Below are 27,275 nucleotides of genomic sequence, written 5' to 3'. Positions count from 1 at the left end.
TATAAATAATTTGATCTAATCTTAAGACGTGTAAAATAATTTGATATCAATTGGAAAATATATATTTGTGTGTACAATGATAAAAAAATCTATATACATTGCATCTGTTAAATACATTTTGTAAGTTAAAAGTTTATTTACATCACCAATACGCACTTCTTCTACAGATTTGTGCATAAAAGGTTTATGCTTTAAATAGACACCAATCATATAAATTGTAACGGAATTAACCATATATCTGAAATTGATATAAAGTGCATATACACAGGATCATACTATACACAAATTTAAGTAAAAGTACATGAACTTCCACAGTATGTATATTGCTATGAGACAGACTTTTCGTTGTGGGGACTATCTTGTTGCATAGGCATATCAGCTGCAATCATGGTCGTAGCTGAGCAAACTCATACCTATAAATAGAAATAGCAAATGAAAATTTCTGTTTAATCGGAGTCTTGTATATTTGAAATGATTCTAAGGCGTTCTCGATTACACTTTTTTGTATTTGATCATGCGTTTGTGTTTTTAACATATTTTTTTAATATATTTTACCTTAAGAATCACTTCGTGAGTAATTTAGCCATAACTTTGTTTTTTTTTACAAAGTTCGCATACTTTAGATAAAGGATGACTAAAAAACAGCAAGATAGTTCAACATTCTTTTTTTCAAAATTTATACTGAAACTCAAATCGGTTTTAAAAAGTAAAAAACATGCTAAAGTGTTTATGATTTCTCTTTTTTTTTTAAATTTATTTTCTAATTGATATCGTACTCGATTTAACCTTTATTGGTTTGGAAGTGTCACATTTTCCCCTAAATTTGCATAAATTTAAATGAGATTGGCATGTGTAATCTACGATAAGAATGAAGTAGCTGTATAAAGATGAATGCAAAATTATCAAAATGACAAAATTATCAAACTCTCATGTAAAAAAATGGAAGGTCATAAAAACTACATGATATTTAAGTAATTTATGTAATGTTTGCCTATTTACTTAATGTTTGTAAGTACTACCACAGAATATTAAAATTTATTTACCTGAATTTGTTTAATTTTTGATTCTGCTCCTTGTTGTTCATTTGCAGATGAATATGTATTGCCAGATGTAGTTGCTAAAGATTGATCTATGTCTGTTTCTGTTTCTATAGAGTGCATGTCAACACGACCTGGTTCTCTCTGAAACTAAAGGTTTAACAAGTTTAAACTTAAATACAAATATGATATGGTCATTTGGTAAGAATACCATCTTGAATTCCTTTAGACGTATGCCTTTTTACGGAAAACAGAAAGTATATACCAGCTATGTATCTTATCCATTTCTAATAAACAATTTCTATTTTAATTCAATGCAAGTAACTGGAAATGTATTGACTTTTACTCTCTACTGTAACGAAATAATTCTTAAGATCTCATTTCTACTCACCAAATTAATAGTATTAAGTTCGTTTGCAATGACCACGGCTTCATGTACTGTGTAATAAATAGGGTTGTAATCTACAGAGCGGTAAAATTCCGTTCTCTTTAACAAGTCTCTTACGTCCTCTGCAAAATAAAAAAAATATATAAATTAAGGTTACACCGGTGGAATAAGTGTAAATATTGATCAATCAAATGTGTCCAAGATGTCTTTCTGTTGCTGTTTTCATTTGTAATTTAACTCCATTGATATTGCAAATTCTGCATGTAGTTTTTCATAGCCATCTGTATAATACGAAACACATCTAACTGTTTGTCATCATTTAATTAATAACAAACCTATATTTGGAGTATCATACCAAATGTAGGCTACGAAAGGATCTATTGTAAGATATGGGTAAGACCTAACTGTATCTGGTGTTTCGTTTAATTCAAGTTCGATGATATGGATGCGTTCATATAGTCACCAAACTCTGAATTATTTAGTGAAATAACATCATCTACATAGCGGAACGTGAAATTAAAGGACAATGTATTGATCCTTAAGAAAATTGCCCCATTTGGCTTTAAGTAAAACTTTTCAATAGGTTTTAGTTTTAAGAAACGAATCAATAATTCAATTTAACATTATAATTGTCAGAAGCTAGTTTGAAGGGGTTTTCATTGTCATCTAATTCTTTTATCAAAATTATTCTTGGTTGGTTTGTTTGAACTCTTTAGTTTTCTATGTAGTGTTTTGGTGTACGTTGTTTCTATTTCTGTCGTTTTTTCAGTTTTAAGTCATGGACTTGTCTCTGTTTCTTCGAAAAAAGAATTTTGATGTTTCTTTGGTATCTTCCGGTTCTTTTTCTTTCCTTAATAATAGCTAGGTTGCTGAGGGATAGTTATTCCCGTCGCTTTAGAGGACTCTAATGTTTTTGTGCGGTGTGATATTTATCTCATCTCCTTTCTTCAACTGATGGATAATGAGTAAGTCATATTTTATACTTTCAAGATATTTCAAATATTGATCTTCATTGCTGCTTCTTTTGGTATTCTTGAAAAGTTGCTTTACATGGGAATTTGTGTGTGTTTTTATACACACGCCTTACTATTTTACTTCAATTTAGGTTTTATTTTATTTGTAAATACCTCTACATCCAGCAAGGAATACTTTTATTCCAATTTCTTTAAAATCTGCAAATATCTGCAATGGAAAGATTTGTTTTTAATATATATAAAATATAGAACTTGACGTCATTGAATTTTGTGTTTATGCTCTGAGGCTATATAAATCAATAAAAAATTAGACATTTTAGATATAAGCTTGGTAGATTTAATGAGTTTTTGACTTATGCAGAAAACATTTATTTTTTGGATGTATTCACAATGTGTAAAAAATGCATGTCAAACCAAAAGTTATCTGTGTGTGCATTTAACACATAGTTTACATGAACTTGACACAGACATTTAGTTTTTGCAATGCAAGAAACAATATCAACATTAGAAATGACAGGTATTTAATATAGATCCTTATCATTAGAAACGAATTATCAGTTTAAAAGTCTATAAAAATAATACCTGTGTTAAAACTTTGACGGCCACTGTATCTAAATAGCTAACTACAGAACAATCAATGATAAGCGTGTGTATTGGTGGTATCCAAGCTCTAAGGAAAATCCTTTTTAGTTCCTTTTTCTCTTTGGCTAGTAACTGGTCATGTTCTTCTGTCCATTCTACAGGGATTTCTTTATTCACCTCTTCCTCAATCGAACTTTTTTGCTTTTCAAGTTCTTTCTGAAATAGAATAACAGTCTTCTTAATTGGAGGTCTCTTAAAGATATTAATTTACGTTCTATGAAATATGTTTGATTACTCAAGTTCATGTATATTCTCAAATGCAAATAAAATGAAAATATTGTTGTTAAATTGATATTTAATTCGAGGAATGGAAAAAATATATAAATTCCAATATTTGCATTTACTTTGAAATATGGAGCATTTCATCGTTTCTATGTTTGCATAATCAATATCAGTGCAGATACGAGAGCAGAATAAGAATGTTAACGTTGAAATGCAGTAATATTAAAATAAAGTTATAGTTATTCTCGCTTAATCATCTATAAATGGTCTCTCTTTTTTTTCCAACTTTTAGAGTATGTTTTTATAAAATCATTTGTTAAACCTTCTATCATGATTGATAATAAAATTTAGAATGGAAATGGGGAGTGGGGAACTATATTTCTCATAAAGTTTGGCATACGGAGAATTTTGTCTTTGAAATGTAGTATGAGGCAACTTCATACTTCTTTAAGCTTAACATATACCTTTTATCTATCAATATAGGCAAACCTTAGGAGTTCGGCAACTGGGAACCAGTATTTGAACAGACTGTCAAGGCTTATACCCCCTTTAACTTTTTGTGACAACAGTTACACAAAAAGTATTAGAAGATGCACTTTACATTATTTTTAACTTTATATAACATAAAACGATTTCTTTACACACATACCTTCGTTCTTTTCTTTTCAGCTTTAGCTTCTATCTCCGCAAGTTCCAATTCCCTTTTTCTCTGAAGTAATGCTTTATACAAAGTCTTCTGTTTCTTTGATTTTAATTTTCTTGGATTTATCTTCGTCTTATCGTATAATCTATCCCTGAACTGATCGGCGTTTGCGAAATAAAGGTTTGATTCGAATCTAAAGATTTTGATACCTGGAACTTCTGTTACCTGAAACAAGAATGGTCATATTATCGTAACAAGTATAATCAAATATACACATAATTATATTGAAATCTGCTTTTGTAACCTACATAGGTGACGAGGTAAGTTCTGTTGTGTAAAAAATAGAATAACAAAAGTACCAAACTCCAAGGGAAATTCAAAATGGAAAGTCTTTGATGAAACAGCAAAATCACTGAAAGCTCAACCAATCTAACGAATATTAAATAAATGTCATATTTCTGAATTGAATAAAAGACGAAACATTTATTGGAAAAAATTGGATTATATTTTGATACTTTTTCAGTCGCAGATATGAATGTTCCAAGTTAGAAATATCGTATTGATATCATACATTCATATCAACTATACCGCATATGCCATCTGTCTGTCTCATGTCAGAAATCTTGTATCGATATCTTATAATTATAATGTCCCAGTCGCATCAATATAAATATCCTATGTCAAGAATCTTGTATATCAATATCATAGATAAGATACATTCATATTATTAACCATTGCCTTTTCTTTCTTTTCGTTTGTTTGGTTTATATTAATCTTTCATATATTATGATGCATCCGTTGAATTTATTCACCTCTATTCTCCACATCATGCGATTAAAGATTGTCACATTGTAGAGGTGTACAGTTTGAGGTCGTATGTTAACCTCGAATGACAATGACATTGAGTTTACCCGTTTTTTACTTTTCTTATAATTCATTTGCTACTCTTTAGATACAAAAACGAATACCAAATATCTATAAAGACAATTGTTATTAATAACTATTGTGTTAAACGAAAATTTTATTAATTGTTAAGTCAAACATTGAAATTCACAGTCAAAATCGGTAAAGCATTACAAAATTAACACAAATGAATTATATTGATAACAACATAAGGTACACTCAGAATTTAAGATGAGTTTCCCAAAATGATTGGTACGTCAATAAATGTTATTATTATAGGAGTATAACTTACCGTTCTATTGGTAGCAATGTCTCTATAAACTGATGTGCCTGGAACGTTGCCTAACACACACATGTGTGGTCTGTAAAATATTGCATTTGTTTAAACATTATTATTTACTCTGTTTAAAAGTAGCAGATAAGAAAATCATTCTGTACGTAAATTGATATCCTATTTATGATAGTGTGAGTGCATTTAAAAACATTAGTAATTAATACTTCATATGTAGAGATGCACCCTCAAATGATAACACAATGACAATGAACCATGCAGATAAAAAGACAGTGGTCGTATAATTCCAATTTTACTTTAAACGTATACAGTAGATGTTATATTTCCTTTTTTGGTAAATAACATACTAGTATTTTAAATATATCTATTATTTTTTTTCAGTCGTATTATGAATAATCAAATCGTCTATGATTACATGGTAGTAAGTCTAACGTAAAAATTTGCAAACAGAAATGTCATTTTAGAAATTTTAATATTTCTAATACATGAAAGTATTATATTCAAATTAGACAGTACTGCTGCATTTCATTTCCCTAAACTATATGGTTGAAACACTAGGTTTCTATTAAATATTACGTCCCCCGAGCGTATCACAAGCCCAGTAGTCAGCACTTCGGTGTTGACATGAATATCAATTATATGATCATCTTTACAAATTTCCTGTTTACAAAAGTATGAATTTTTTGAAATATCAAGGATCTTCTTATCCCAGGCATAGATTTCCGTAGCCGTATTTGGCACAACTTTTTGGAATTTTAGGTTCTCAATGCTCTTCAACTTTGCACTTGTTTGGCTTTTTATCAATTTTGACCTGAGCGTCATTGATGAGTGTAGACGAAACGCGCGTTTGGCATATTAAAGTATAAGCTTGGTACCTTTGATAACTATGTATACCAACCTTAATGAATTTCTCAGAACGAAAAAGAATGCAAATGCAATGCCAACCATTAATCCAAGGCCCACATCCAAGATAACTGTTGCAAGAAATGTCACGAACCAAACAGTCTGAAAATAAGAAACTTCTGCAATTTTATATCTATCATTTAGTAATGAAATGTATTTGCTTTCAAACTTGACGTAAATATGAAAATATTTGTGTGTTATAAAAAAATATTGAGGATTCATCAAGTCTTTGCAAAGAAAGACTGAGAAGACATCCCTTTCTTTTCCCTACTCACATGCAGCTGTGTATATAAATGACGCTATGTCGAAAAGGCTCGATAATATTAAAAACAAAATAAACTACAACATCATGATAAGCGAGGACGACGACATATATTACATTATTAAATGAAAGTACGGATTACAGAATTCGCAATTGTCTCTCATATTGATTACCAATACATGTTGACAATTGCAATTTTATATCGGTTTTAATTTCTTATTTTACATTCTGTTTATGTCATACATTTCTTTCCCATTCATGATCATATCCATGATGATCCCAAAACAATAAAGATTTGATGCATTATAATATGTAAGCCAGTTATATCAGATATGCTTCGACCATTATCTGACGGGAAGGGATGTAGAATAGTCAAAGAGTTGAAAATTTAGCATGACTTTGATAGTATTTTCCAAACCAATATATATCATAACGATATGAGTAAATGATAATTCTATTGTGTATGAAATTTGGTTTTTGATAAGTATTTAACTTAACATCATTATTGCATTACTCAAGAATAACATTTCAATAGTCAGCGGATTGTTTTAAACAAGCCCATTATGTCCTATAGATACCCTCTTGACACAACATTAAACACTGATTCCATGGCCACTGTGACAGGTGACAGTTAATTGGATTGATTGTTTAATGGAAACTAGTAAACTATTGCTTAACTCATTAAAATTTTAATTTTCCAATACTGATGTACTGGAAAAAACTGATAAATCTCATTCTCTTGGGTAAATTACTTAAATGTAATTCCGTTCTTGTGACGGTATTGGTTTTTACATAAAACTTGAAGCAATGACAATATTTTAACTAAAGTGCAATATGTACGTGCTGCAATTAATCTACAAACTAAAATATTAAGCAATGACAATATTTAACTAAAGTGCAATATGTACGTGCTGCAATTAATCTACAAACTAAAATATCAAGCAATGACCATATTTTAACTAAAGTGCAATATGTACGTGCTGCAATTAATCTACAAACTAAAATATTATATATAGCATAATCAATGACAATATTTTATTTTAAAAGTGCAATATATATACATGCTGCTAGTGATCTACAAACTCAAATATTACATGAATAATAATCAATGACAATATTTTATTTATAATGCAATATTAAGTACGTGCTGCATAAATTTACAAAATAACAAAGATTAAGTGTTGAATCATAAGTGTTTTCCTCCACCAATATCGGTTAGTTAATTTTGAAAGATACAAGTTAGAGTAAAAATGTACATACAAATAACCAATAAAAGTCAGATAGCCAGGTAATTCACTTTCATCTATTGTGTGTAATATGTTGCAGGGGAAAACGTGTTCAACATGTTTAGGAGCTAAATATTCTGATTATAGTATTTACAAGGGTTGAGTTTCATACAGTTTTAAGTACATGGTTTAGTTATGCTAGATTGGCAATATGATTTAAAGATGGACGGCGATTCAATCTTGTATTATTTAAAACATTACAGCTCGCACAACACTTAGTTGGTGGCATAAGTAATCGCCTTTCAAAATAACAGTAGAACTCCTAAGTAACTGGGTCGTTTGCCGCAAGTTAACAAAAACTAGTTTTTTTTTTGGTCGAAATGAATAAACAAATAACACGAAAGTGTGTCAAATAGAAGTTAATTCCCGGGCACATATAACACAAGATAGTCAAAATACCATGAGTTTATTACGATTATCTGAAAGTTTCGGTAAAACTTTGTCACTGTTTTAGAAGCTGCAGAAACAAAGTTGGACAAACAAGTGGACGTAGACAATCATCATTATAAACAGCATGTCGGTAAGGGGTGGTATCAAAATCTAATGGACAGGAAATCGGATTTTGCACCAATGATGTATTAAGAAATAACAGACATGGATAAGGCTACACCAAGTTCGAATCCGGTAGCTGGCAGATGCATTGGAGTCTTAATTGACATCCCAGATTGACTAGGACTTAAGTTTTCAGACAAGTCAATTGTTCTCTCCGGCTTTCTACACCAATAAGAATTGGCCCAAATATCGCAATAGTGCTGAAAATGGCGTTACAAATCAATTAATATATCAATCACTTATGATGCATGTAAAATTATCCCCTACACCTCTTCATTTCTATTGATAATTACCTCATTGTCATCCATCATGTAACCAGTAAGACATAACTATGGCAAGTGTTACTTTTACTGTTTACAAAACATAGCCCGTTACTGCAAGGAAATATTAGTAGGTGAATATTGTCGAGCAAAAAATATGTGTGTTACTTCGGTTGGAATCTAATATTATTTCCCATAACCATCAAGCAGGCAATCACTACCACCAATGTATTTATAATGCTAACTTACGAAGTCTCTTTTACATAATCTCCATAATATAATCATATCGTAAAATTGTTTGAATATTCCTTTTAGCGTTACTATAATCACACAAGCCAATATGCACTGCAAAAAAGGGAAGCACGGTTAGTATGGATTCGACATATAAGCTAAATTTTAAACGGTAAAATATCTACCATCAAGATATATCATAATGTTTAAATGATGAAATTGTTGTTTAAATAATTCAGTAGAAACAAAACAGTAATTAAGTAATAATCCATCGTTCAATTAAAATATACAATTGCATCGAAGCACTTGTTGTTCCAGGTTGTATCACTAACTTAACAATCTTTTTTGCGTTGAATACTTGCTTCTTGACCATTCATTCAATGAATTCAAACACACTCTGTCATAGACATGGAATTTCTAATATTCCAGCTTTATTTATCATGATATATGACATGCCAACCTTGACTATTTGAAACTCAATACCTGGTATGAATATTTAACTAACAATTATTAGACTGGAAGATATAACAATGTCATCAACGATGCTACAGTGTCACAATATAAACCACTGGTGTCGTATCAGTTGCTTTATTTAAGGGTTCACATTGACGTGAAGTCGGTATCAATATTAATAGTAACTGTTTCAGTTGAAGGAGTTTGCTGTCCCAGAGCGTGAGCGTCAACCGTTACCTATGAGTCGTTCTCCCTTGGGGTCAAATAATCGTATAGGATGAATATGTATAGTAATTAATTAGCAGGTAATTTTAACATCCATTAGCTATCAGCATATCAGGTTAAATTCGTTTTAACGGGGCTTAAAAATCGAAATTCCATCTTTCTGACAAGATTATATTCAATTGGTTAATCCTATTTAATTCCAGACGACGCAATATAGAATTTCTGTTTTAATGTTCCAGATGCAAGCATGACATCCCCATGAGAAAACCCAATGAAAATATCCTAAGGAATATTGTTTCATTTCCACGATTAGGAACATAACTTTTTGTTTACATAAAATAAAAATGTTGAATTATTTATAAATATACAATAGCAAAAACGGATTTTGAAATTCCTGCCAAGTTTTATTGATGAAAAAGCAAACAGTTGCTATAAACATAAGTATGCAATTAGATTGTTACATGATTTTGTTTTCAATATAATTTTAATATATATAGTATGAAACAATGACATTCTTTAATAGGAAAAAATCCAAAAGACTATATATTTTATACGTCCAACTTATCTGTGTAATTTTAATCGACTAAAACTTTAAAATCTCGATCATCATCTTTATTTGTCAGTCATGAATATTTTATCTTGGATATTCCAATAAATATATCCTTTGTAAAATATGAGTAAACTTTCGTACATTGAGCACCAATAACATAAGACAAAACCTCATTAATCGATGTTTTAAAATGATAGTATCTTGTTCAAATATAACTAATTAGTATCACGGATCTGGTTCTGATCAATTATAACATGTTTGTCTAAAAGTATCAGATATTTACAATTCTGATTCAATGTGGAAACGGTATTAATTGTGATAAGTAAACAACTTGTTTATGCCCCATTTATGGACATTGTTTTCTAGTCTGTGTCTACGTCCGTCCGGCCGTTCCTCCCGCTTCATGTTAGAGTTTTGAGTCGAGGTAGTTGAAGTCCAATCTACTTGAAATTTAGTACACATGTTCCCTATGATATATTTTTTCTAGTTTTAATGCCAAATTAGAGACTTACCCCCGTTTTCATGGTCTAATGAACATAGAAAATGATAGTGCTGATGGGGCATCCGTGTACTGGGGACAAATTCTTGTTACTGATATTTTAAACGTATTTTCAATTGTTAACTTAGGATTTTCTTATCCGAGGAATAGATAACCTTATCCGTATTTGGCACAATTTTTTGAAAATTTTGGTTCCTCAATGCTCTTCAACTTTGTACTTGTTGCGCTTTATAGCTTTTTTCATCTGAGCGTCACTGATGAGTCTAATGTAGACGAAACGCGCGTATGTCGTATTAAAGTATAATCCTGGTACCTTTGATAACTATTAACAAACTAATTAAATGCGTCTTTCATTTGAATGATCAGTAATACATAAAAAAAAAAATGCATCAGATATACAAACTAGGCTTGTAATTTAGCACTAACCGCGACTTTCGTATATAAAAGACTCATCAGTGACGCTTGAATTAAAATCGTTATAAAGTCCAATACAGTACGAAGTTTAAGGGCATTGAGGACCAAACATTCCGAAAGTTTTTTTGCAACATATATCTATGATAATCTATTTCTAAGTTAGAAAATTCTTAGTTTTTCAAACAATTAAAGTTTTGTCAACAGCTTATTTATTAATATAATCATTCCAATGCTACTGTATATCAATTCAGAAGTACTGACTAAGCCATAGTAGATAAATATGAGCTTTTTTCAACTTCAAATGGAAAATTCACAATAGAGAAGATAATGGTTTGTTCTAACTAGTTGAACTGATTTCAATAGATCTTGACTGGTAATTTTCAGGCGAGATTTTCAGTACAAGACAACACCATTTTTAATTTAAATCTAACCTCTTAATTTTATAGAACAAACAACTATTTGATAAAACATAATCTTAAATATGCAAGAGCCACTCTAAAAGAGTTACCGGTTTGAGAGACTATCTAAAAATTATTTTTAAAGGTAACCCTAAAATCGAATGCCTGTAAAATTTTAAGTAAAACTCTAGAAAAAGCATTTATCAAACGTATCTATGCCTTAGGCTTACGTCTATATACTGCTTGACTTACAGTTCAAAATGTATTCTCTTATTAGACTCTCAATCTTTTAAGTCTATTACTGTTTTATTGACAAACGATCATAAATATTTAGTAATGAATCATAACCACAGTTCCAAACATTGACTTAGCAATAAAGAATAAGGTGATTTTAAGTTCATCCTACGTATTTACGTACAGATTATTAACGTAAAATTGCTTAGCGAAAAGTTAGAGACTGCAAGTTTTACCAAAACGAAAAATCCAAATTTTAAATTCAACGAGATTTCTATGTTTGCCATCATGCTATTTATATTCCTAGTATTTCATTAACTTTATTAAAAAAAAGAAGGTTTGAGTGTATGCCTTGGGAAATAAATAACTTGAGGTTAAATGTTGGCTTCAATGAAATTTCTTTTCAAATAGCTCAATTATGTTTTTATTATCTGGAGTTTTTTTCTTATTTCATTATAGATAAAAGGAATTGTGATGTATGCGCCAATAACACATAGCAAAGAAATAATTTAATGGTGATTACTATACTATTACTATACTATATAACAAAACAAATGTTGTGAACTATTTGGATCGGGAAATCCTGCAACAAAATTCAGTGTAAGGAGAGGAATACAAAAGAGAGATCTTAAGAAGGTTATGTCTGTCCCCCCATCCAACTCAATTTAATTGAATAAAATACTGTTTAAACTAAGAAATACAAATCATGAGCACCCGATTTCACTCCCGGTTTTTAGTGGAGTTCGTGTTGTTTGTTATCTATTAATTATAACTGTTGATGTATATGTCATTTTGTTTCCGTCTTTGTTTACTCCTGGGTTTTGATTGTTATTGTCTTATCAAATCTTATATATAGCTCTTCAACAGTTATGGTACTTATACATCTTCGGATTTCAAATATTTGGCTATTTTACTATAATTTCGATTATTTTCCCCCCATTTATTACACACATGCAAGTACCAGATCAGTATAACTTTATAACATAATGATGATATAATGATAAGGTAATATAAAACGATCTATTCATATTTATTTGGTTTTTTTTGTTCAACGAGCAATGGTACCTTTGAACTATTAGCATGTCGAAATATCCTATTGTAATGTTTATTTGTGTGTTTCACTGTCCTGAATGTTCTTGTATTTATTTGTACTGTAGTCCTATCATGTAATGTTGTCATTTTAATGTTATATTTAACATTGCCATAAAAGTGCGAGGTTTGGCTAACCGCAAAACCTGGTTCAATCCATCATTTTGTCTTAAAATGTCCTGTACCAATTCAGGAAAATGGTCATTTTTATACTAAAGTTCGTTTCTGTGTGTGCTACATTTTAGTGTTGTGTTTCTGTTGTGTCGTAGTTCTCCTATTATATTTGATGTGTTTTCCTCAGTTTTATTTTGTAACCCGGGTCTGGTTTTTTTCTAAATCGATTTATGAATTTCCAACAGCGGTATACCACTGTTGCCTTTATTTAATGCATAGGTACTTGGGAACAGGACAATTAATTGATAGTCCTCTTCCGTTTTTCAAAATCCATATTTTTTTTTTGTTTTCTGTAAATAACAACTATTTTCGCGTTTTTCTGTATTATATAAATATAAAAGTACTAAGATGTGGATTGGTTGTCAATTAGACAACTCTCCAAAAGAGACCAATATTTATGTAAAATGAAGAATTTGAGTTGATATATTTTTTCGAATTTAAAACTTACAGTTGGAAGGGACTCAAACATTGGTCCAAGATACAGTAAAACTATTAAGACTAAAGAACTGGAAAATAATCCAACAATCTGAAAAGATAAATAAATCAAATAAAAAAATAAATAAAAATGAATTATTTATATTATGACCGCGTGAAAGAGATTAAAATTATTATCAACGTGTCATCCTTGTACTTACCTGTGAGCGTCCCCCGGCGTTTTCCTGCACTAAACTCCTTGACAATGATGCGGCTGAACAAAACGAGGAACACATTGATCCAAAGACGTTACAGACGCCGCTAGCTACCAATTCCTGCAAAAAAATACCCAAATTCTGATTGAGAAACAAGAATTATGTTTTTAACCTGAAAGTATACGAGCTGGAATTTAAAAAAAATAAAGCACAATGTGAACACGCTGGCAAGGCAAAACAATTTGAATTATTCCAATAGGTATCAAAAGTGGCCGTTGAATCTCACCATTGAATTCGACACCCGAAAGGTACTTGGGTCATCCCTTGGCATAATACAATACAATACAATTACCTTTATTTAGAGTCAATTTTAACATACTGTGGATTCATTATAATTTGTTTGATACCAATTTTCGTTGGTTTCGTGGAAACAGGTGAACCACGAATTATAATGTTCAACGAGTAACATTTTTAATAGGCCTTGCATACAGAGATTGACAAAACCAAGGAAACAAATATCCACGAATATGCAAGATCTCATCAATCCACGAAAATTGATACACACGAAAATAAATGAATCCACAGTAACAACATATTAAGAGCTTTATAACCGAGAAGAACATTAAAGTCTTCTGCCAATGGTTCTAGTAGTAAAAAATGACAAAGAGGGGTGTTGGGTGTGCAGGATAACTTCAAATACAATTGTTTGTGGTTGAATATAGATGTGCAATGGGTTGATAACCAGTTGGTAATCGGGAAATATTCTAGATATAGGGTTAATGTGCTTTATCCGGCAAAACAGAAAGAAATAGATGCATTTTTAACATTAAAATCTGTGTTTTTTTTTTGTGTGTTGCATGCACTACTACGTTTTGACAGTTTCACCTGTTAGGCTACGCGTTCATTATTTAGTTTCAGTATTATCTGGAAGACGTTTTGGATAACGGACTTTAAAAGTCCACTTTGGATATGAAAACTGTAACATACTTGTGACTGTCATACAGTATGTTTGCATTTGAAAACAAACAAATAAAATTGTCTAATGCTATTGGTTGTGCCAAAATATTTGTCATTAGTACATTATTTCATCTCATTGATAGATAAACATCTTTTATTAGTATCGTAGCACAAATCTTCATGCCTATATATCTACATGCACTCAAATAACAGATATATGTTCATAAAACTATACGTATATATATATACATGTTATATGTTCATAAAACTATACGTATATATATATATACATGTTATATGTTCATAAAACTATACGTATATATATATATACATACATGTTATATGTTCATCAAAGCCATACCTGATTTGGATTTATTTTGTAGTCATTCCTCTCAGCGAGTATCTTGGCCATGGAATATGAAATGGCAAAGCTTATACACGCAATAGCGAAAGAATCACCAATTACATCCCAGACATATCCAAGGTGTGTGACTTCCATTGGAGGCAACCTGGAACAAAATGATTATAAAAAGCGACTGTAATGGAATATTATCATTTAGTTCTTGGTATTTCCTTTCTTGGGCTACCTTTTATAATAATGTCGTCAATAGAAGTACATTCAAAAGAAAGTATAAAAGAGGGACGAAAGATACCAGAGGGACAGTCAAACTCATAAATCGAAAATAAACTGACAACGCCTGGCTAAAAATGAAATAAGACAAACAGACAAACAATAGAACACATGACACAACAAGAATAAGCAACACTAACCCCACCAAAAGGTGATCTCAGGTGCTCCGGAAGGGTAAGCAAATTCTGCTCCACATTAGGCACCCGTCGTCTTGTTTGGACGAAACGCACTTCTGGCGTATTAAATGTTAAACCTGGTGCCTTTTATTAGCTATTATGCGTGTGTTTTTTTTGTCCAATATGTTCTTCTATTTATTTGTATTGTAATCCTGTAATGCTGTGTTGTGATTTTAATGTTATATTTAATAGTACCATTAAAGCGGGAGGTTTGGCATACAACAAACCAGGTTCAACCCACCATTTTTTTTCTTTTAAAAATTGTCCTGTACCAAGTCAGTAATATGGCCATTGTTATATTATAGTTCGTTTCTGTGTGTGTTACATTTTAAAGTTGTGTTTCTGTTGTGTCGTTTGTTTCCTCTTATAGTTGAGTGTGAATTCACATTACTATAAGACGTGTAACGGTACTTTTCTATCCCAAATTCATGTATTTAGTTTTGATGTTATATTTGTTATTCTCATCGGATTTTGTTTAATGCTTAGTTCATTTCTGAGTGTGTTACATTTAAATGTTGTGTCGTTGTTCTCCTCTTATATTTAATGCGTTTCCCTCAGTTTTAGTTTGTAACCCGACTTTGTTTTTTTCTCTCGATTTATGAGTTTCGAACAGCGGTATACTACTGTTGCCGTTATTTATTCACGAAAGGGAGGGGAACATATCCGATATCATTTGTGAAACGTTTTTTTCCATAACGGTCAACCAACTCATGATGGCGTCCATAAAATTTACGAAGGGATGATTTCAATTTCACCATTTGGAATTCTTGGTTTAATAGCTTCCTTGTGAGCAGCAGCCCTCTATCAAGAAAATCATGATAGGCAATGCAAGCACGGGAATATCGGATCAATTGGGAGATGTATACCCTGTTTGCAGGTGCTGCTGGAATGTTGCTAAAATTTCACAAATTGAAAGCTGAAATCAGTTCTTTGGTCGTAAAGTTTTATAATGGGCGTGCGTGATACACTTAATGACTCTTTTTTCGATGATCTGACGATTTTAAAAGTATTTACTTGTCTCATACAAATTCTACTGACTACAATTGCATTTTAGGTTACAGACTTAATGAATCTGTTGGGAATGTTGTATCTGACTGTTTTGTTTCTTGGTCGACAATTTACAACCAATAGTTGTAGCTACCATAATATCGAATCGTACCACACTTTTACCCTTCTTTACCAATCATGTGTCGTTTGTATACCCTTGTTCAAGTTATTTGTCGTGTTGCTATTTGTAAGCTGTATTGTATGGGTTTATTGTATGGTTTAGCCTTATGGCATATTGTCTAGATATGTAAAGGGGGTTGTTGGTGTTGTGCACATGTGAATCTGGTTTAACACCCACAGTGTATAATTGTTCTAAGTCATGCCATATGGACGTCCATGTGTTTGTATGTACGTCTGTTTTTCTTTGTTTGTCTTCTGTTTTTTTTTTCTGTCTTTGTTTATACGATTTTAGTGTTTATTTGTTCTAAGCCATGCTATATGGATGTCCATGTGTTTGTATATACCTCTTTTTTTTTTTTTTTTTCTTTCTTTTTTTTTTTATATACGTCTGTTTTTTTGGTGTTTTTTTGTCTTTGCTTATACGATTATAGTGTTTTCTTGTTCTAAGCCATGCTATATAGATGTCCATGTGTTTGTTTATGCGTCTGCTTTTCTTTGTTTTTATATAAACGTCTTGTTTTTCTTTGTTTTTGTATTTATGTCTGGGTTTTATTGTTTATGTTATATACGTCTGTCTTTTCTTTGTCTTTATTTATACGTATGTTACTTTTATTTTAAAATACGCTTTCTTGTTTACAAATTGAAATTATTTGCTAACTAAAAAAAGTCAATATCTTTAATTGTTCAACAAAACTCAGTGATCTGAAATTAACGACATAATTTAGGACTTGAATTACTACTGTTCAGTGTGTTAATAATGAATAGTGTCATTAGACAACACAGAAGCCATTCATCATAACAAAAGGATAATTTAAAAATCGTAAAATTATTGGACTAGATCTCTTCTTTTTTGTATAATATTACCAATAACATGAAATTTGGTGCAACTAGAAAAAGTCTAAAACCAAATGAGGTTAATAAAAAGTGGATTTCTCTGATAAAGTCGTCATATAGACGACGTCACAATATGAACCAATTTATTTCACTCAAAGACAAAACCTGCGTTTTTGACTGCTGTGTTCAGATTCAAAAGTAGAAGTAAAAGTTCATTTCTATACATCATTAAAAAAATCTACCACTAAGGTACAATGTATTTCAATATCAAGAAATGCATCAAATTACTTAATCTTCTTCTTTGAATGACAACATCACTGTCGTTTGTTTCTGTTGGTACTATTATATTATTTATTAATGTATTTCATTGACCAGAGTGTTCTTCCATTTATTTGTACCGTATTCCTGTCATGTAATGTTGTAATTTTGGCGGTTTAACATTTCCTTGGCAGAAAGCGAGAGGTTTAGCTGGCCACAAAAGCAGGTTCAACCAATAATATTTTTTCTAAAAATGTGCCAAAGTCAGAAATATGTCAGTTGTCACCTAATTGTCGTTTTTTTTTGTTTTTTTTTTCACTTCAGTGTTTCTGTTGTTTCAATGTTTTCCTCTTTTTTTTCACTTCAGTGTTTCTGTTGTTTCAATGTTTTCCTCTTATGATTGTGTTTCCCTCGATTTTCGTTGTAACCATGTTTTCGTTCAATCGATTTATGACTTTTGAATGCGGCGGTATACTGCTGTTGCCTTTATTTATATACTTACCCAACAGGAATGTGTCCAACGACTTCTACCTTGAATTCCTCGTGGATCTTTGTATAATGGGAAATTACAGTAGATGCCACAACCTATAGTATATAATATATATTTTAGTTTTATTTGCATATTTACTTTTGTCTTATTAAGCTATGAGTTCCAATGAGTCAGTTTTCCAGCAAAGTCACGTTTTAAGGGGGCTCGCGGGTTTTTTTTTAATTTTAAATAGGATTTCTCTATATTTTTTCTATAAATGAACTTTATCTTATACTTAATAGAAAAATGAAATAAAAAAATGGGGTCACCGTTCATTTACGCTCACAGACTGCTTTCGAAAGAAGCATACATTTTTGTTAATGTCCTTTTTTTCTGTTGAACTACTAGGAGAAATAGCGGTAATATCGAAATAAAAAAAGAACTAAATTACAGAAATCGCTTAAATTTTACAATTATTTAGTTTATCTACAGCTTATTCAAAAACAACAATAAAAAATATAGGTCACCGATGAGTTAAAAAATATATTTCAATTTTAAGGCAAAAAAATGGCATTTTTGCACCAAAGGCAGATAATTTGGAGCTTTTTCAATGATATCTACATTTTAAATGTCACTTAGGGCCAACACGAATTGATTTTTTGGAATGAATTTTGTACCATATGATAAAGTAACAACTACTAAAGGTAATAAATAAAATTTATAATGAAAAATTAAAGTTTAATTTTTTTTTCTGAAAATCTTATACCCACGAGCCTCCTTAAGTATGTTTTACTAAAATACAGAAAGTGCAGAAAAACTTTATTTAGAAAGTTTCAAACATAACGATGTTTGTATGTACAATCAGAAGTCAAAAGAGTGATTTATTTACAAATTATAACTCTTTGTTTTATTCATTTCTAAGACTTATATCCGGTCGTTTTTAAATACTTGAAAATTTAGTGACATTTGTTAAATATGATGATATCATGAAATTCAAAAGTGCATGGATCCAAAAGTCTTTTACAGAAGTTTAAAAAATATATATCGGCCAGCTTTTAGACACCTTAACTTTATCTTTAAATTATGCTTTTGTTTTCAATACAGTGACTTAATTCTGTCATTTCTGGAAATCGCCATTACTAGTATTTTCACCTTTCAATCTGATACAATGATCGAAAGTGCTAAAAAGCGAAATTCGCAAAATCGAAATATTGATAAAAAAAATATTATACAGGTTGAGAGAAATACAATGTCACCTTTAATTCAAAACAGTTTTAGTACAAGGGAAAAACATACATTCATTCCCAAACTCTCTCTAAAGATGTAACGATGAGTTAAGTCCATTCATGTATACTTTAAAATCACTTAAAGTTTTTTATAAGACATTTAAATTATTTTTCATGTTAATTTTTGTCTCGGCATATGTCCCTCCGGCGGCAATTTATTTTGTAGAAAAGTTTGCTGTGCATTCTATCCAAAATAGAATTGGAAAAATTTGCATTTGTGTTCACCTCATCAAGATAAGTAAATAAGAACGATCCTTACGAAATAAATTGCCTCATAAATAATAATTTTGAAACATCTCTTCACCTTATGGTATTTTCAATATTTTTTGAAAGATAGCGTAAATTCGCGTTTAATAAGAAAATGTCAGAGTATATGGCGTCAACATTGTCGATTATTAAATACGTCTTGCGACGCAATATACCGTGCGTAACGTCATATACAGTCCCTACTATATTATATAACCATACTCAGAGGAGTTGAGTCTCCATGTAAAAAAAATACTCCGCAGGAGTTCTACTTGTTACGGTCACGGATTATAAGTTGAAATTTTATTGGAGTTGGTATTTTTTTTATTATTAACTTTTTACAAGCGAAAACAAAAAAATGTTGAAGATAATATAAATTTCGAGTCTTAAAATAATTCAAAAACTATTAAATGATATGTCTTTGGTCAGATTCTTCAAAGATACATTACTCACCACAATTAGCTCTACGGGTACTGGTACTAGCAAGTCAGGTTCACATGTAGGGTTATTGTTGATCCCTTCTTTTATTAGAATCAGGACAAATGTGCATGTTACTGAAGCTGTCGAAGTGACTGGATTTGTCAAATGCAGGTTCTTGAAGAAATCTCGATAATACTAAACGACAAAGAATTAGAATAAATACAATTTACTTTACTCCCGTAAAACAAACAATTCTATTTAAGTATAAATTTATTACATTTCCTCGCTGTGTTGAATACCCATAAATAGGTAGCCTTTGGCTTTGGCTGTTATCTGCTCTTTGTTCGGGTTGTTGTCTTTTTGACACATTCCTCGTTTCCATTCTCAGTTTTATCTATGCATATCAAGTAAAGCAACCAATTACATATATTTAAAAAAAAAATCAATCATACGAGTGGGAGGTTTAGTTAGCCTTAAAACCAGGCTTAACCTACTGATGTTTTTTTCTTTCTCGGGAAGTGCATTTACCAATCCAGGTATACTACAGTTGTTTTTAACTCGTTGTTTTGATTGATAACTTTTGATGTTGTCAGTTTTTATGGACTTTGTCGAAGGCGATGACCTATGTAGTTGTTAACTTTTGTGTTATTTGGTCTCTCATTGAGAGTTGTCTCATTAGTAATTATACCACATCTTCTTATTTCTATATTACATTTTTGAAATAACTTAAAGAGTTTTGTATAGGTGTTATGCTTTTTCGTCAATTATCGTATTCTATCTGTCATCAATTCATGCAATTATTGTAAATGATCATTAACTACATGTAGTTCAAAAAAGTCATACTTAAATTTAAATGAAAGAGTCGAATTGCTGATGTATCTGTAATATTCGTTCATTAAATAACCTTACATAAATTAACTTGAATGCTCCATGGTAGTTTGGCACAGGTACCCCAAACAGATGTGACACCTGACTAGAGAATACGTGGACTGCAGCGCCGCATGTAAAGCCACTAATCAAAGGATCTGACAGGAAAGATGCTAAGTAACCCAATCTGAATATTCCGAGAATTAGCTGTAAAAAGATGTTGCAACATTCATATAATTATATCATTTTTGCGTATAACTACTGTACTCAATACAAGCTCTCCTCTTAAAAAGATGTTGCAACATTCATAATGTTTGCACCTGTCCTAAGTCAGGAATCTAATGTACAGTAGTTGTCGTTTGTTTATGTATTTTATATATGTTTCTTGTTTCTCGTTTTATATATAGATTAGACCGTTGGTTTCCCCGTTTGAATGGTTTTACACTTGTAATTTTGGGGCCTTTTATAGCTTGTTGTTCGGTGTGAGCCAAGGCTCAATGTTCAAGGCCGTACATTGACCTATAATGGTTTACTTTCATAAATTGTTATGTGGATGGAGAGTTGTCTCATTGGCACTCACACCACATCTTCCTATATCTATTATCTATTTTTTTTCCTTTTTGGAGGATTTAACTATTGATCTCATCGATGAGACGATTTTTGGCAAAACACTGGGGCCTTTTTTACAACAGCAATAATAGATCGTAATTTAAATTGAATGTTCATAACTCACGAGTATTTTTTTCGTAAGATTGTTTTGTAAAATGAGTAGCTGACTCGTTAACTACTCTGCCACAAATGACGTTTTAAAGACGTTCGAGTAAGGAACGACATCAAAAGATCGATGTAGGATAAAAAAAAAAAACTTAAATCAAATAGTTTGGGGGGGGGGGGGGGTAACATTGCTGCAAGTTTTGTTAATCTAAAATCGATTTTACGTATATCTCTATTTGTCAATCAATTTTTCCCAAATTAAGTTAAGAGGGGGGGGAACTACAAAAATGATTATTTTGGGCCCCCTTTTTGGCCCCTAATTCCTATTGGGACCATAACCCCAAAAATCAATCCAAACCTTCCTTTACTGGTATTTGACCTTCTTATTAAAAATTTTAGAGATCCATACACTTAAAAATTATTGTCTGTAAACTAGAAAAACAGCTTTTTGGCCCTTTTTTAATCCCCTTATTCCTACATATTGGGAAAAATTTTATCCCAAACTGAATCCCAGCCTTCCCTGTGTTATATGGAAACTTGTGGTACAATGTCAGAGAGATTCATACAGTTACACTCAAGTTATTGTCTTAAAACTAGAAAAATGCTTTTTTTTTGCCCCTTTTTTTGCCCTTAATTCCTAGACCGTTTGCCCAATAACCTCTTTAAAAAATCCAAACCTTCTCCTTATGGTATTAAACATTGCGGTACAATTTCAGTACAATTAGATTACTAATACACAACTTTTTGTCCTGAAACTAGATAAATGCTGTCGGTTTGGCCCCTTTTGGCCCCTAATTCCAAAACCTTTCGATCATAACCCCCAAAATCAATCCCAAGCTTCCTTTTGTGGTTATAAACATTGTTTTAAATTTTTATTGATTTCTTTTCACTTATTCAAAAGTTATTATACGGAAACAATCAGTCTTCGGACGACGACGACGACGAAATAATATACGATAAAAAAAATAAAGTTTTCAATTTCGAGATTGAAGTCGTATAATTTGTCGAAGATTCTGGAACTGAGATGACAACAATCAAATTCGAGGTATGTATGTTTAGAAATGATTAAAAATGATGGAAATTAAAAAAAAAAATTGAAGTTTTTTTTGGGTTCTCGAAGTCCACATATGTTTATACGACTATGCGAGTAAACAGTCGTTCTATAATCATTTGTACATAGATTGTTTTTGTAAATAATGTCTTCATTCTATCCAAATATTCAAAAATGCACAGCTGTTGAATATTGTCTTCTCTTATCCTCTTTCACCGACGACCACGTATCCCTACTCATGAGACTACTTTTTTTGTAGAAAATCGACAACCACACAGCAAAGTCGAAACCAGTAATGGAAGAAAAGGTTAAATAACTCGAAAGAAACAAAGTTTAAATGGATTTTAATAGAAAAAAAAACTGCACAAAACTTTAACAACAGTTATGCAATTTAATTGTCAAAAGGAAACGCGCTTGAAAATATATAGAAAACAAGAATGGGTCCATAGTACACGGGTGGACCGTGAAAATGAAAAAAAAACCCTCTAATTTGGCATTTAAATTAGAAAGATCATATTATAGGGAACATGTGTACTTAGTTTCAAGTTGATTGAACTTCAACTTCATCAAAAGCTGTCAAGAACCAAAAACGTTTATCAGCAGCGGGACGGACGGACGTACGATCAAACGGATGCACAGACCAGAAAACATAATGCCTAAAGATGGGGCATAACAACAACTAAACATCGTTATATTATCTCTTTTGCGCCATGATAGTTATGTATTGTAGTTAAAAATCCGAAAACTTATTAGCAGCCAACGCGTTTGACAACGAATGCTAAAATCTGTTTGTCGATATACGTTATGGATTTGTAATAAATGTTTAAAAAAAACCATGAACCAGTATAAAATGCATGCATTGGTTCAATGATTTCCATAACATTATCATCACCATCACTATGAACTTTCATAATCATTTTTAAAACACAAAAGGTCAAAATATGTTAAAACTTGAAGAAGAAGAAACAGTACCAGTATTTTAAAATACCTGTAATAAAAAGTCTACATACCTGTATTATTCCGGCTACGAATGTAACAGACATAGCCATACCGAGTTTGATATGGTCAAAATTTTGATCTGCCACTGGTGACATGGTTGTAGTGTTGGTTTGGTTGACTTGGGTGGAATTTAACTCACCGAAGTCACTCGTGATAGGAGTTTCACTTGAGTATTGATCATACCCCCTCTCCACAACAGCTCCAACCATCAAACTGGTCACTGCAAACGTCCCTGAAATATAAACAAATATTACTGTTTATTGTATAAAATGATATACCTCTGAAGGATTTTCAAAACAAAGGATGATAAAATCGGTATTCCTAATTTGTCATTTCGAATTACATTTCCTATCACGTCTATATTTTTTTCTAATTCGCAATGAACATATCCAAGAGGTTTTCGTTTACAGCAGTTAAGTTTGGAAACGTACAAATTATGCCCCCAAAACAATATGATCGTTTGGACTTTGCAAGGCGGATTCAACAGCGATGACAGTTCACAATTAATTACAGACATGTGTGAACAAATGCCAACACTTAAACTGAAGCTTGGTCAGTACGAATGTCCATGAAGATTGATAGATTGATTTTTGCCTAATGTTCAGAGGCAACAGTCGTTATCCATTCGTTTGATGTTTTTGAGCTTTTAATTTTGCAATTTGATTAAAGACATTTCCGTTTTGAATTTTCCTGGGAGTTCAGTATTTTTGTGGTTTTTCGTTTTTTAAATGAATAGTAAGGTAGATAAAACTAGAGATTTTAATCGTGGGTTCATGACCAGACATGCACTTTAAAATGTGCAGTCTACTTGTAATAGCTAACACAATGTATATTGTATTTTCTATTCATTGTTTATATGTTTTATAGACACTTGTCTATTGTTTAAGACTTTTGATGCCATGTTGTTGTTGGTTTGCGGTCTACCGGATAAAAATATATATCTAATTATTTTTAGTAATGTATTTACTTCTTAAACAAAGAAATATTTTCTACGTTGATGTTTTTTCTTCAGATGATTGCATTTGTACTGATAAGAGATGGTCCTTGAAATTTAAATCACACTCATTCATTTTCAAGCTCGTCAAAATCGCTTCGTCATTTACAAACAAGAGGCTTACCCATGGATATATGTTTTGATGATCCAAAGAAGAAATACATAATGACTGGAAAGAATGAAGTGTATAAACCGTAAACTGGTGGTAGCCCACTAAGGAAACCATACGCCATTCCTGAAATAAAAGATGTTCTATCAATATAGAAATACGAAATTAAGTTAGAACAAAAATATCATTTCATAACGATCTTTAAAACACTTGATTTATTCAGCAATGACAGAACTTTTGATACACTTTTATTAATAATAACATTTTAATTCAATTCAACAGAACTTTTGAAAAGAGCAGAAAGAAAGTTATTTCATTTAGAGGAATAAAAATGTGCATTTTCCTTTGTGTTAACATCTATATGAATCTTCCATAGACGTTTTATATGAATGATCGAAGTTAAATATATTATATAAAGTACTTATTTACCTTGTGGTATGTGAATGATCCCAACAGTTATTCCAGCGACAAAGTCTTTCAGTAATGACTTTCTTGGGCTGTAATTCCTCATGATATCCACAAAAGGAAAAACTTCGTGAAAAAATCCCCGAACACATGGTGGTGTCACTTTCGGCAATTTTGGAACGTATCTTTTGGCTTTATTATTAAATTTCCTTAATTTCAGCTTGGATTTCAAGTTATGTGCCAGTTTAGCATGTGACCTTTGAATTGCTTCTGTTTTGAATTTTTGTTTCTTGCGCTCTGGTATTCGGTTCATTTCTATTAGTGTATCGCGCACCCTGCTATCCATGCTTTATTCTATTTTAATCCTAATTAGTTCCTTATTTCTTATTCTCTGTTCTAAAGTTGATAAACTTAGTAAAAAACATCAACTATCATGTGAATTGAAGATTGAAGAGAGAAAGAAAATTCCTTGTTTAACTGATGCACAATGTAAAAAATATGAGGATTTCTAGTGAAAATGTAAGTGTTTAATGAACAATGTCTTTTGTTCCCCAAGGATATGTAATTGAAGTCGTTAAGAAATCACATAAAAATCAATCAAATTCGAAATCCGTATTGCGCATCAAACAAAACAGGTTAAATAGATAGATAATAAACTGCTATTAATTGTATGATTTATATTCTAAAATTCAAATTAAGGCAGAACATATGAATGAACAATTTATTATAACAATTAATAACTTATTTTAGACCCATAAAATTATTAATTTGTCCACTACAACAAAAGACAATTCCTACTTTTTTACCAGGTAAATAACATGTTTTCCTTTCTTCTCCCCTATGAATAAATTTAATTGAGTGTTACATATCTTTCTTGCGGTAAATAAAACAAACACAAGATGTGTGCACTTAATTATTGTGTTTCTTAGTATTACAAGAATATTATGTTTACCCCCCCCCCCCCCCCTAAAAAGAAAAAAAAAGTTACATCAATGAATATACACTTACGACTTTAAATGAAAAAGACAGAAAAGACAACAAAAACCTTAATATCATTAATAAGACAAAAAAACTATTAGCAATTGAATAATTGCCATTAACTGTTTTGCATTGTCCGGGAGTTATTTTTGGTTCCACACAGTGGAGGTATACTTATTGATAAACAAGACACAAAAAAATAATGACCATAAAAGAAGGTCGTAATTGGGGGTACCTTCATGGCGAATAACGGTAAAAAATCTTGACAATAGACGTTAACGGTAATTTTTATTTTTGGTACACTTTCTTTGAAACAATAAAAAAATTCGACTGATCAGTTTGACGAATAATCCCCCCCCCCCCCCTAAAACGTAGTGACAGAAACAATTATTATTTGAGACCTCTGAAGAATCACGATAACTACAAATAGGGTAATTTCAACTATAAGCGAGAAAAGGCTTTACTACGGGAATTCGCATGAACACTTGTATATTGAAAACATGGCATACTACTGATAAAAGCAGGAAGGACAGACACTGTAATATTGTCCAATAAATTGAGAACGAGTTTTTCCATTACAGTGTCAAACATCGTAAGTTTCTTCTATTTCTGAACCTATTAACCAGCATTTCAATTTATAATATGCACGCGTCTCTATCTCCCACAAAACTGAGTGCGAGTTTCATGTGGAACTTTTGCCGTTCGGATGTACATTGTATTGTTCAAAGGAAGGATGTATGGTATGACAGCTTATTCGACCTCTAGAAAAAGATGCGCAATGACAAACACAAACAATAACCGAAGAAACAAAGACATCCCCATGGCTTAAAAATCATGATGATGTTGATAACGTCCAGTGTCTCATATCACATAAATAGAAATAAAAAGATATGGTATGAGTGCCAATACGAATGCGAATACGTAAGTTTTATTTTATAACACAAACATATGCTCTTTAAAAGAGCTTTTCACGGAATATAAAATAGCATAAACACAACATTAAAACACACAACATGCAGACATGATATTTAACAGCAGAGGCATATTGAACATGCAAAGCAATACTAAAATACATAGCTAAACAAGCCAATGAGACAACTCTCCATCGAAGTCACAACATGTAGAAAGTAAACCATTATATCACATGAAGTTTAGGACGAATACATGTTTATGTGATATGCCGCGGGATATTATATTTGACTATCAAGCAACTCCAAATGTTACTGATATATTCTAGTTTACAATGTAACAAGGAGGAAGACATTTTGCAAACGCTGAAATGTCTCGCCTGCTTTACTGACAATTGATTTTATGTTGATATTCCTATATGTATACTACTATTTACATAAAATTACCTGTCTTTACATTCTGCAACTGATGTTACTGGCAGGACAAATCAAGAGTGAACACATTGACATCTATCCTATTTTACTGAGCATTGATTTTATGATAAT

At 31.3% G+C, this 27,275-nt stretch overlaps 1 protein-coding gene across 4 annotated transcripts; it reads right to left on the bottom strand.

Annotated features, from left to right (window-relative positions):
- Positions 1–25,347, bottom strand: LOC134690939 (prestin-like). Of its 4 annotated transcripts, XM_063551113.1 has the most exons (18): positions 24,868–25,347; positions 24,454–24,564; positions 23,347–23,567; positions 20,614–20,778; positions 19,738–19,899; positions 17,786–17,868; positions 14,579–14,726; positions 13,267–13,380; positions 13,080–13,157; positions 8,614–8,709; positions 6,000–6,106; positions 5,102–5,171; positions 3,913–4,131; positions 2,982–3,197; positions 2,553–2,607; positions 1,429–1,547; positions 1,044–1,187; positions 1–413 (listed from the first exon to the last, which is right to left on the bottom strand). In XM_063551113.1, the coding sequence occupies exons 1-18, from the start codon at positions 25,187–25,189 to the stop codon at positions 408–410; spliced, it is 2,436 nt and encodes an 811-aa protein (XP_063407183.1). In that variant the 5' UTR covers positions 25,190–25,347; the 3' UTR covers positions 1–407. The 4 variants fall into 4 exon arrangements, with proteins under 4 accessions (XP_063407183.1, XP_063407192.1, XP_063407205.1 ...); XM_063551122.1 differs by lacking the exon at positions 8,614–8,709; XM_063551135.1 differs by lacking the exons at positions 24,454–24,564; positions 24,868–25,347 and adding an exon at positions 23,767–23,857.
- Positions 25,348–27,275: the final 1,928 nt, after the last annotated feature.

The sequence above is a fragment of the Mytilus trossulus genome, chromosome 1 (genome assembly GCF_036588685.1).
Source record: "Mytilus trossulus isolate FHL-02 chromosome 1, PNRI_Mtr1.1.1.hap1, whole genome shotgun sequence".
In the NCBI taxonomy this organism is placed as follows: Eukaryota; Metazoa; Mollusca; class Bivalvia; order Mytilida; family Mytilidae; genus Mytilus; species Mytilus trossulus.
Note: the sequence above shows the minus strand (reverse complement) of the source record. Positions and strands in the feature narration are given on the sequence as shown.

What these genes read in the sequence shown, in the direction of transcription:
- LOC134690939 (XM_063551113.1), bottom strand. Translation starts at nt 25,189, where the DNA reads ATGGATAGCAGGGTGCGCGATACACTAATAGAAATGAACCGAATACCA. An exon ending in CTGAAAAGAAAAGAACGAAG is followed by an intron (nt 3,198 to 3,912) that starts GTATGTGTGTAA and finishes ATTCTATTTCAG; the next exon opens with AAAGAACTTGAAAAGCAAAA. An exon ending in AACTTAATACTATTAATTTG is followed by an intron (nt 1,188 to 1,428) that starts GTGAGTAGAAAT and finishes TTAAACCTTTAG; the next exon opens with TTTCAGAGAGAACCAGGTCG.